The sequence below is a fragment of the Alexandromys fortis genome, unplaced genomic scaffold (genome assembly GCF_014885135.2).
Source record: "Alexandromys fortis isolate MF-2015 unplaced genomic scaffold, M_Fortis_MF-2015_v1.1 scaffold_83, whole genome shotgun sequence".
In the NCBI taxonomy this organism is placed as follows: domain Eukaryota; kingdom Metazoa; phylum Chordata; class Mammalia; order Rodentia; family Cricetidae; genus Alexandromys; species Alexandromys fortis.
In genome coordinates, this window is record NW_026068001.1 from 6,959,241 (window position 1) to 6,970,592 (window position 11,352).

Consider the following 11,352-nt stretch of genomic DNA (forward strand, 5'->3'; position numbering starts at 1 on the left):
TTTGAGACGGTTTCACTCTGTGCAGCCCTGGCTGTCCTGAACATGCTCTATAGACCAGACTGGCCTCTGTTACTCTCCCTGCCACCAGTGCTGGAATTGAAGGCGTGGACCACCATGCCTGGCTGATTTCTTTTTTAATTTTTTTATTTATTATTTTTTATTCAAAATGATTTTATTGTTCGTGTACACAAGGGAATTTATGCCACTAAAGCCGAGGCTGTGGATGACTCATATTTCCAGTTGGGTGGGAGGACCCGCTTAGTCTTATAGTAATGAGCCAGTTGGTGAATTCTGCTGTCTATCAGAATCAGGCGGAATTTAGCATCCTTATCCTTTCTGTTCGTCTCAAGATGCTTTCGGACAGCAACTGCCTTCTTAATCAAATGGTAGAGATCCTCAGGGAGATCAGGGGCAAGGCCTTTGGACTTAAGAATTGTCAAGATTTTATTACCAGTCACAAACCGGACCTGGGCCACACTGTGCGAGTCCCTCAGGATCACACCTATCTGGGAATGAGTAAGGCCTTTCTTGACCAGCTTGTAAATCTGTTTCTTCACGTCATCAGACGTCAGCTTCAGCCACATGGGGATGCTACAGCAGTAGGGCAGTGTCAACTGGGACAGGCCCTTCCCTGGAGCGTGCATGCAGCCCATGATGGCGGGGGTCTGGCAGCAAAGAGAGAATGAGGGAGGAAACTCTGCAGGAAGTCTTGGCTGATTTCTTGATAGTAGACATTCTCATTGTAGTGCAATGAAATCTCAGTGTAGTTTTGATAGGCATTTTATTAAGAGCCAAGAATGTTGAAGATTTCATGTATTCATTGGCCCTTTATTTTGTGAAAACTGTTCATTTATTCATTTATAATTTGGATGATTTTTCTCTATTTTTTTTAAGTTCTTTATAGATTATAGATACTAATTTCCTTTCCAGATTTTGTAGCTGTCAAAGATTTTTTTAATTAATTTATTTTTTTAAACAATCCTTTCTCATTTTACATACCTATCTCAGTTCCGACTCCATCCCCTCTTCCTGCTGCCCCCACCTTCCCTCCACTCCAGCTTCCATTCACTACTCAGAGAGTAAGGCTTCCTAAGGGGCGTCAGCCAAGTCTGACACATCACTTTGAGGCAGGACCGAGGCCCGCCCCCCTCTATCTAGGCTGAGCAAGGGATCCTTCCAAAAAGAATGGACTCCAAAAAGCCACTTAAGCACTAGGACTAAATGTTGGACCCACTGCCAGTGGTCATACAACTAACTGTCTCCCACATTCAGAGGGCCTAGTTTGGTGCTATGCAGGTTCTCCCACTATCAGTCCAGAGTCAGTAAGCTCTCTCTAACTCAAGTCAGCTGTTTCTGTGGATATCCCCATTATGGTCATGACCCCTTTGCTCATATTATTCCCTCTCCCTCTCCCGAAGCTCGGCCCAGTATTTAGTTGTGGATCTCTGCACCTGTTTCCATCAGTTGCTGGATGAAATTTCTATGGTGACAATTACGATAGTCATCAATCAGATTACAGGGGAAGGCCATTCAGGAATCCTCTCCACTATTTCTTAGGGTCTTAGCTGGGGTCATCCTTGTGGATTCCTGGGAATTTCTCCAATGCCAGGTTTCTCGCTAGCCCCATAATGGCTCCCTTAATCAAGATAGCTCTTTCCTTGCTCTCCTTGTCTTTCCATCTCAACCGTGCTATTCCCTCATGTTCTCCTCCTCTCTCTTCTTTTCCCTTCCCCTTCCACCCTCCCTCTGCACCCTCACTCCCAAATTTCTCAGTAGATCTTGTTTAATTTCCCTTCCCTGGGGGATCTATATATGTCTCTCTTAAGGTTCTCCTTGTTACCTAATTCCCAATTTTCTGAGAAACCACCGTACTGATTTCCGGAGTGATTGTACAAGTTTGGACTCCCACCAGCAATGCAGGAGTGTTCCCTTTATTCCGCATTCTCTCCAGCATAAACTATCATCAGTGTTTTTGATCTTAGCCATTCTTACTGTAAGATGGTATCTCAGAGTCATTTTGATTTGCATTTCTCTGATGACTAAGGATCTTGAGGAATTCTTCTGTTGAGAGTTCTCTGAGTAGATCTGTACCCAGTTTTTTAATTGGATTATTTGTTGTTTTGATGTCTAGTTTCTTGAGTTCTTTTTATATTTTGGAGATCAATCCTCTGTCTGATGTGGAGTTGGTGAAGATCTTTTCCCATTGTGTAGGCTGCCGTTTTGTCTTATTGACTGTTTCCTTTGCCTTACATAACTTTCTCAGTTTCAGGAGGTCCCATTTATTAATTGTTACTCTTATTGTCTGTGCTACTGGGGTTATATTTAGGAAGTAGTGTCCTATGTCCATGCGCTAAGGCTACTTCCTACTTTCTCTTCATTGAGGTTCAGAGTAGCTGGATTTATTGGACTTAATTTTTGTGCATGGTGATAGGTAGAAATCTATTTGCATTCTTCTACATGTTGACATCCAGTTATTCCAGCACCATTTGTTGAAGATGCTTTCCTTTTTCCATTGTATAATTTTAGCTTCTTTGTCAAAAATCAGGTGTTCATAGGTGTGTGAATTCATATCAGGGTCTTCAATTTGATTCCATTGGTCCACCTGTCTGTTTTTATGTCAATACCAAACTGTTTTTATTGCCAGAGCTTGAACTCAGGGATGGTGATGTCTCCGGAGGTTCCTTTCTTGTATAGGATTGCTTTGGCCATCCTGGGTTTTTTGTTTCTTCATATGAAGTTGAGTATTGTTTTTTCGAGATCTGTGAAGAATTGTATTGGGATTTGATGGGGATTCCATTGAATCTGTAGATTGCTTTTGGTAAGATTGCCATTTTTATTATGTTGATCCTACGTATCTGAAGCATGATTAATAAATCTCAGAGAGAGAAATTGGGGTTCAACCTGAAGACCTGAAAAGCAAAATAGCCAGCCACTGGATCTTACCTCTACCTCAGCCTGAAATGGCTATCTGACTCCAGGAATGTCAGAAGGAGACTGTGTCTGAGAGCTTCTCCTCCTGTTTTATAATCCTCTCTAGAGCTGGGATAAAGGATGTGCACTACTGGGGTTAAAGGCATGCACCACCCAGTCTCTATGGCAACTAGTGTGGCTACTTGGATTAAAGGTGTGTGTTACTAGTGCATGGTCTGAAAGGCTGACCATTTGGACTGTTTCATTCTCTGATCTTCAGGCAAGCTTTATTTATTAAAATACAAATGAAATGCCACTATGCTTATCCAAGAGCATGGAAGATTTTCTTTTTTTTTAAAAAAATATTTATTTATTATGTATACAATATTCTGTCCGTGTGTATGTCTGCAGGCTAGAAGAGGGCACCAGACCCCATTATAGATGGTTGTGAGCCACCATGTGGTTGCTGGGAATTGAACTCAGGACCTTTGGAATAGGAGGCGATGCTCTTAACCTCTGAGCCATCTCTCCAGCCCCGGGGAGATTTTCTTTTATCCTAAATTGATCTATTTAGGCAATTGTTTACTGTGCAGGAGATTTTTAATTCCACATCATCCCATTTATTGTTTCTTGCTAGTGTTTCCTAATCTACTCGAGTCCTTTGCCTATATGCACATATTAAAATGTCTTCCCTATATATTATTTTCTCAGTTTTTAAGTTTCAGGTTTTGAAGTGTTTGGAATTGAAGTTTGAGAGACTTGATAACAGGGCTTTAGTTTCATTCTTCTGTACATGGATGTTAAATTTTTCCAGTATTATTTTGTTTTGGCACTTTTACTAAAAACCTGGTGTGCATAGCTTTCTGGGATTGTTTCAGGGGGTCTGTGTTCTGTTCTATTAGTACATCTCTGTTTTGTGGCAATATCATGTTGTTTTGTTACTATAGTTCAGTCATATAGTTTGAAGTGGGCATTTTGATGCCTCCAATATCATGTTTGTATGGGTGCAGGCCACAGGACAGTTTGGGCCTTGTAATGTTTGAGTCAAGGTCACTCACTCACTTCACCATTTGCCATATAGACTAAAGTGAACGCCATGAATCTGCCTGTCCCCACCTTCTTAGCACTTCAAATGAAACCACTATACTCAGTTTCTTACTTGGATTTTGGAAAGCAGGCTCTGGTCTTTGTATTTTTATGACAACTGAGCCATCGCTCCCTACTCTCCACTGATTGCTGTGTATTGCTTTTAGACAGGACCTCTCTATAATCCCGGTTCGTCTTGTATTTGCTATGTTGTTTAGGCTGGCTTAGCCTTCTGATGCTGGGATCACAGGCATGTGTTGTGTCTGCTTCATTATTTTTCTGCTCAGGATTGCTTTGGCTGTTTGTGCCTTTTGTGCTTCTGTATAGATTTTAGGATTATTTATTGTAATTCTTATATTTTTGGTTGTGAGCTTAGACTTTAACAACTGAACCATAAATCCCTCCAGCATTATTTCTTATAATTCTGTGAAGAATGTCTTTGGTATTTTTAGGGAGCTAACACTGAAACTAGATCATTTTCAGTAATACAACCCTTTTGTAGAATTAGTTCTGCTTAGGTATGTGCATGTTATTCCATCTTTTAGTGTGTTTGTTGATTGATTGGTAGATATTATATATTATAGGCGTCTGTTATGTCTATTTGATCTATGGTGTACTTTTAACTTTGAGGTTTCTTTGACTCATTTTGTTGTGGATAGTTTTTCTATTGATGAAATTGGGTATTAAAGTCACTCGTTGTATATAGATTTATTGCTTTATGTTTACTAGTTTTGTTGAAATTAGATATACCATACAGCAGTGGTGGCATTTGTCTTTAATCTCAGCACAGGTAGGAGGATCTCTGAGTTATGAGGCTAGCCTGGTCTTTATAGTGAGTTTCAGGGCTATACAGAGAAGCCCCATTGAGAAAAAAAAAAAAAAGAGAGAAAAAAAGAAAGAGATTGGATATACCAATGCTTAGTTTAGAGATCATTATAAAATCATTGTATTTTTATTTTTCCAAGACAGGGTTTCTTTGTGTAACAGTTCTAGCTGTCCCGGAACTGGCCTTGAACTCATAGACATCCACCTGCCTCTGCCTCTAGTGTACTAGGATTAAAGGTGTGCTCCAACTCGCCCAGCTTAAAATCATCTTATCTTGATGCATTGTTTCCTTTACTTTTCTGAGTAATTTTGTATTATAGGACATAGGCTACTCACCGGTGGCTATGTGAAAATGTCTCTGCCTATAGAACCTCTTGAATTTTTAATAGTTTCTATTTTCAGAACTGGGCATTTTACTATTAGATGTGTAGAGAGGTCACATATGTTTAGTCTTGAAATGCCTTTTGTGTTTTGGTATTCTTTTCTTTCCAGAAGAACAAGATTCCTCATAGAATTGTGTTGACCAGGCTTTTTGTGTCTTTAGTGTTTTTCAGCTGCTTTTATGCAGTGGATTTTTTTATTTTAATTAACATTTTAGATAAGGACTAACATAGTCCTTGAACTTCTAATCCTCCTAAGTTCACTTTTCAAAATCTAGAATCAAAGTGTGTACTATTATGCCTCACACTATCCTGTGGATTCATTATTTTCATTTTGTTTTGTTTCCTTTATTCCTTTGTCTTTTCTTTTTTCCTGCCTTCCTTTTTTGACTTGCTACCAGGGATTGACCCTAGAACCTCAGATATGCTTGGCAAGTGCTCTACCACAAAGCCCTATCCCCGACTCATACTATGGATTTTTTAAAAAGTTTTTAAGTTAAATTTGTTTATTACCAGTGAATGTTTTGTATATGTATGTATATGAATGTATGTGTATGTGTGCCTAGTGCCTAGAGAGGTCAGAAGAAGGTGTCTGATAACCCTGGAACTGGTTGTTATAATCTACGATGTGGGTGTGGGGAATTGAAGCTGCATCCATCCTCTGTAATAGCAGCAAGTGCTTTTAACCACTTAGTGATCTCTCTGTTCCATTCTATGGATTCTTTTTGTATTTTTTAATCCATGGATTCTTTTTTTTTATTTTTTTAAATATTTATTTTATTTATTTATTATGTATACAATATTATGTCTGTGTGTATGCCTGCAGGCCAGAAGAGGGCACCAGACCTCATTACAGATGGTTGTGAGCCACCATGTGGTTGCTGGGAATTGAACTCGGGACCTTTGGAAGAGCAGGCAATGCTCTTAACCACTGAGCCATCTCTCTAGCCCCAATCCATGGATTCTTAATTTAGCTTTTTAATTATGCTGGTCTATTTATTTAATTCTTTAATGTCTGATAGAATTTCTTCATTCTTGTATTGTGATTTCTGTCTGATTTTTTTCTAATTATTTAATTTTTTTTTCAAATTTATGTGTATGAATATTTTGCTTTCATGTTTATTGTGAGTGCCTCCTGGTGCTTGCAGAGGTCAGATGAAGGCCTCGGATCCCTTAGAACTGGGGATAAGGAATAGTTGTGAGCCATCATGTGGGTGTTAGGAACGGGATCTGGTTGGTTCCTCTGCAAGAGGAACAAGTGCTTTTAACTACTGAGTCATAGCCAGCTCTTTGATTTTGGTGTACTGATGAAACTTTCCACTGTGGTTTTCATTTGATTTATTTAGTTTTTTATTTCTACTAGCAGTTTTATTTTTTTCTCCTACTCTCTTTGTTGAGCATCTCATCAGTGTTGCTAATTTCACATCTTCCTTAATTTATCTGCTTACTAGATTTTAAAAATAATTTTTACAGACAGACTTTGGAATTATTTGTTCAGTATTGGAGCTACCTCAGTATCTTTGGATTGCTAATTAAAGAGTTAGGATATTTTGTATGTACTATGTTGCCTTGCTTTTTCATCATTCTTTATGCACCCCGTCTGTATGGGTTATCTTTTACAGTTGTATTGGGGGAATTTCTTACTGAGAAACCTTCTCTTGAGCAGTCAATCTTAACTATCATTCAGAGATGACAAAACAAGGTGCTATAATATTAAATCAAGCCTGATATGGGAAAACAAAAATAGATTAATGCCAACTAGTATAACACCAGTGACCATAGAACAGAAAATAACAGAATGGTAAACTATCACCTTAAATTTTATTTAAGATAAAAGTAAAAATAGTAAATGGATAAAATAAAGGTCAAAAGAAAATCAAACCAAAATTAAAAAGAAGAAAGGTAAATGTTAGGAAGACAAAAAAGAAAAAGGGAAAATAATGCACATTTAAAGAAAAACGCATAAACAAAATTACATAAATGTAAGAAGAATAAAAAGGAAACAAGACTTTTAATGGGAGGGAACTTTTCACTATTATATAGCTTTTGAAATCTGTAGTGTATATATATTTTGTGCTTATTTTTCTTTAATAATAAGAGCAATAAAAATTCAACAAATATTTACCTATTCTTTGTTTTTTTTTTTTTTAATGACTCAGTATGGCAGTTCACACTTAAAATGCTAGCACTCATAAAGCTGAGGCTGGAGGATCTGAAGTTCAAGACCAGCCAGACTACATAGTGAGCTCAAGATCATTTGGGTTCCATAGCAAGAGCCTATCTCGAGCCCCTCCCTTACATAAAATAAAAATAATACTGAAATTATAATAAAAGGAAACAGTTTGAGAAAAGGAGGGGGGAACTAAATGACAAAGTACTAACACCTTTTTTCCTGGCTACTCTAATATTGGACTCTTCCAGGTGGAAGGGATGGTCAATTGAAGTTGGAGTCTCTTCTTTTTTTTTAATATTTTTATTTATTATGTATACAGTGTTCTGTCTTCATATATGCCTACTCGCCAGAGAGGGCACCAGATCTCATTATAGATGGTTGTGAGCCACCATGTGGTTGCTGGGAATTGAACTCAGGACCTCAGGAAGAGCAGTCAGTGCCCTTAACCTCTGAGCCATCTCTCCAGCCCTTGGAGGCTCTTCTTTTTCCTATCGTTTAGGAGGTTGCTGAGGCTGGATGAGTCAGATGTGTGAACAGAACTGTCTTCATTTTAGGAACCTCCCTTCTTTGTATACAAGAAACCTCTGCTGGCCAGTCTTAGATTTTCAGTCTGTGGGCCATGCAGCTTGTCCCATACTCCAGAGAATCCCCAGTTTGTACACCTGGATTGACCATGTTCAAGTCAAGGGCTGTCTCTTGAATGCAGAGCAGTGACATCTATGCTGTAAGACTACGGTGTTGCAGTGCTTTGAATACTGCATCGAACACCCTTTGGGAGGGAGGAGGCTGCACAAGTCGAGAGACCTCTGCTCTGGATCTGAGCTTCAGAGTTTTCAGTCCCACCAGCAGAGAACCTTGCAGCAGACAGGTGACTACAGAGGTTAGGCTGCCTGCTCACCTTGGGCTCAGGGCCTGTGAGACTCTATCCTCAGATAATTGGGGTCTGTTATTACCATCGACCACCAGACCTTTCAACACTCAAGCCTCCTGGTGCATGAACTTTGGCTCTCCTGATATCACAACTGCCCTACACTGCAGTCTCCTACCCAGAGGCTGTGGCATATTGTCCCCCAGGCCCTTTGACTTGTGATTGTTCCATGCAGAAGAGTGTGTGCCTCATCTCAAAATGGCAACCAATCACAGTCCTTCAAGACATGAGTGAGAAAAGACCTCATGTCTGCTGCAGACTCATCACACAGGTGGAATCATTCTCTAAGCAAATGCCCAGCTGAGAATGTAGTCCTCTGCTGAGTGGGTAGAACTGCCAACCACTTTATCAGGGCTTCCTGGCCTAACCTGATGAGGCTTCTGTGTTGGGTCTTGCCCACACCCTCTTTCTTCCCACCAGGGAGTCCTAACATTAAGTATAGGAGTAGGGAAACTAAGCAAAAATGGAAATGTGGGCCTTAGGAAGTAAAGGCCGATGGTCCAGAACCTTGAATGTATTGGTTAAATGTTTTTTCTAGGTGTATGTGTCTGTTAATTGTCAGTGTTCAGTAATCTTAATTACAAGATCATAAGAAGCTACCCCCTTTTTTTCTTTTTCTTTTTAAAAATTACTTATCTTTATTTTATGTGCATTTGTGTTTGGTTCCTAATGACTGGTGGTGTGGAGAAGCTAATGTCCTTATTTGACAAAATAACACAGAGGAGTGATGCTTCCTGAAAGGCTGCCCTTTTGAGGTGTGTCATTACGGCAGGACTTCTGCGATCCCCAATCTGAGTGGTGCTTACTGTGCTTTGAGTTACTGGGTTTCATTATCCTTGATTGAGGGAATAAAGGGCAAGTTAATAGGAAATACCACGAAACTAGACTAAGTGTATTGTCAGCTTTAGAAGTTTGACTGTCTACATTCTCATCTCATCTTGGATTTGAAAAGTAGTTATACAAATGAAAACAAGAATTCCATGTAATGCTGAATACCTGTTAAGTGGTTCTTAAAAAACACGAGTTCTTTGCTATCAGAACAGTAACAAAAATCCCCAATTTTTAACAAAAAAAATTACATTGGCAATCTTATTGAGCTATAGATAAAATTTATATATTAAACCTTTTCTTGACACTTTTTAATTAATTAAAATCTCTAAAAGCAAATATATTGAATGGAAGTAAATCAGTCAACTGATGGGATTGGTCTTTTATTGGAGTAATTGTTTTTATGGTATTTTGAATTAATTTTTCTGTCTTTTTCTGTTTTTTTTTTTTTAAATATGTCTTCCACAAATCAACTAGAAAATGACTTTCTTTTCAGTGACTAATTGATACTGTGATTCAGTTTCACTTCTTAGATTTAGGTCTTTTCTTCTATATTCAGACTCATTGCAAAATAATTTTATGAGAATATTCAGATTGAAAAATGATTTTTAATTCTCAACTGTTCAGCCTCCATAGAGACTGCGCTTCCAGCTCTTATTGTTCCCATATTGGAGCCCTGTGGTACTTCGGAGTGCCTACACATTTTTGTAGATTTGCATTCTGGAATGTTCCAATTGATGCTTTATGGACTTGGTAAGTTACTAAATGTAGTCAATGTAAGAATTTATGTGTGTGTGTGTGTTTTGCCTGCATATATGTATGTGTACCACTTGCGTGCCTGGTACTCACAGAGGTCAGAGAGGGCATCAGATCCCCTGGAACTTGTTACAGGTAACTTTGAACCACCACGTGGGTCTTGGGAATTGAACCCCTGGGTCTTATGCAAAAGCAACAATTGCTCTTAACTTCGAGTATCTCTCACCCAAGGAAAAATGTGTTTTTTTTTTTAATGCAAAATAAAAATGAACTGCTCTAGCCAGGCGGTGGTGGCGCACGCCTTTAATCCCAGCACTTGGGAGGCAGAGGCAGGTGGATCTCTGTGAGTTCGAGGCCAGCCTGGTCTACAAGAGCTAGTTCCAGGACAGGAACCAAAAACTACGGAGAAACCTGTCTCGAAAAATTAAAAAAAAATGAACTGCTATAATGTGTAGGAAGGCGTAGTGTGTGCAGTGTTGAAAGTAAGTGTGGAAGGAATAATGAACTACCTTACATCTTGTACTTGGAATTCTTAAGTCTGATTTGAATTTTTATTTGTATCAGAAGTTAAATTTGTTTATTATATATATATGCACATTGGCATACATCAGATGAGGTATGATTCAAGTAAGCCCAGGCTTCAGCAATGGCTGTGTGAGGTAGCTTACCCACAGCTCACAACATTTTGGCTAGGTCCACTAACTACCTCAGTAGAAGCTGCTGACCTTGAAGCTGGTGAGTCACTACAGCAAACTGGATAGTACACTTGGCTTTGAGGCAACAACAACAGTGCTGATGTTTTTGGGAACCATGTCACTGATCTAAGAAGCAGTAAGCTATATATTGATCATGCTATGGCTGACCCTCTAGTTGTCTGGATTAGAACGATGATAGGGATTTAGGTACAGAAATACCAATGACAAGAAAGTCAATGTGGGATAGATAGGGTACCATGAAATGCCTCCTAAGGGAGGCAGTGATCCAAGGCATAACTGGTCAATAAGGCAGTTAAGGTTAATTAGTTGAGCACCCAGTATTAAGGTTTTTATGACTATTGATGAGGAGGCTGTGACGAGAGCAGGGAGGGGAAACTACAAAATAAATTAATTCATTAAAAAATTATAACTAATGTCATTGAGGTCTTTATTTTTATTATGAAGGCACAAGGTGCTCCACGTTGATACAGGTAGGAACTAGAGACCTAGGTAAATAGAGACCTCTTGCTTAGTTTTTCTTCCATCATCAAAGTCATGGAAAACCCTGTGTATTAGTTAATATATGGTTGTAAATTCCTTGCCATTGATGGGCTGCTAGAGTGGAAGAACCAGTAGTAGGTGCCATCACAAAGTTTCTTTTTAAAAAAAAATTTATTTATTTATTTATTATATATACAATATTATGTCTGTGTGTATGCCTGCAGGCCAGAAGAGGGCGCCAGACCTCATTACAGATGGTTGTGAGCCACC

General features: G+C 38.9%; 2 protein-coding genes across 4 annotated transcripts in view; one reads left to right on the forward strand and one right to left on the reverse strand.

The window, feature by feature from the left end:
• Positions 1-11,352, forward strand: part of Med14 (mediator complex subunit 14) — an 89,492-nt gene that overhangs the window by 36,174 nt on the left and 41,966 nt on the right. For all 3 annotated transcript variants that reach the window (XM_050160754.1, XM_050160757.1, XM_050160756.1), the window contains exon 11: positions 9,758-9,883. In XM_050160754.1, the coding sequence (XP_050016711.1) occupies positions 9,758-9,883 (126 nt within the window). The remainder of the gene's footprint in view (positions 1-9,757; positions 9,884-11,352) is intronic.
• Positions 85-653, reverse strand: LOC126512806 (40S ribosomal protein S13-like). Its single transcript, XM_050160761.1, has one exon. It carries the CDS (start codon positions 651-653, stop codon positions 198-200), a length of 456 nt encoding a protein of 151 aa, XP_050016718.1. The 3' UTR covers positions 85-197.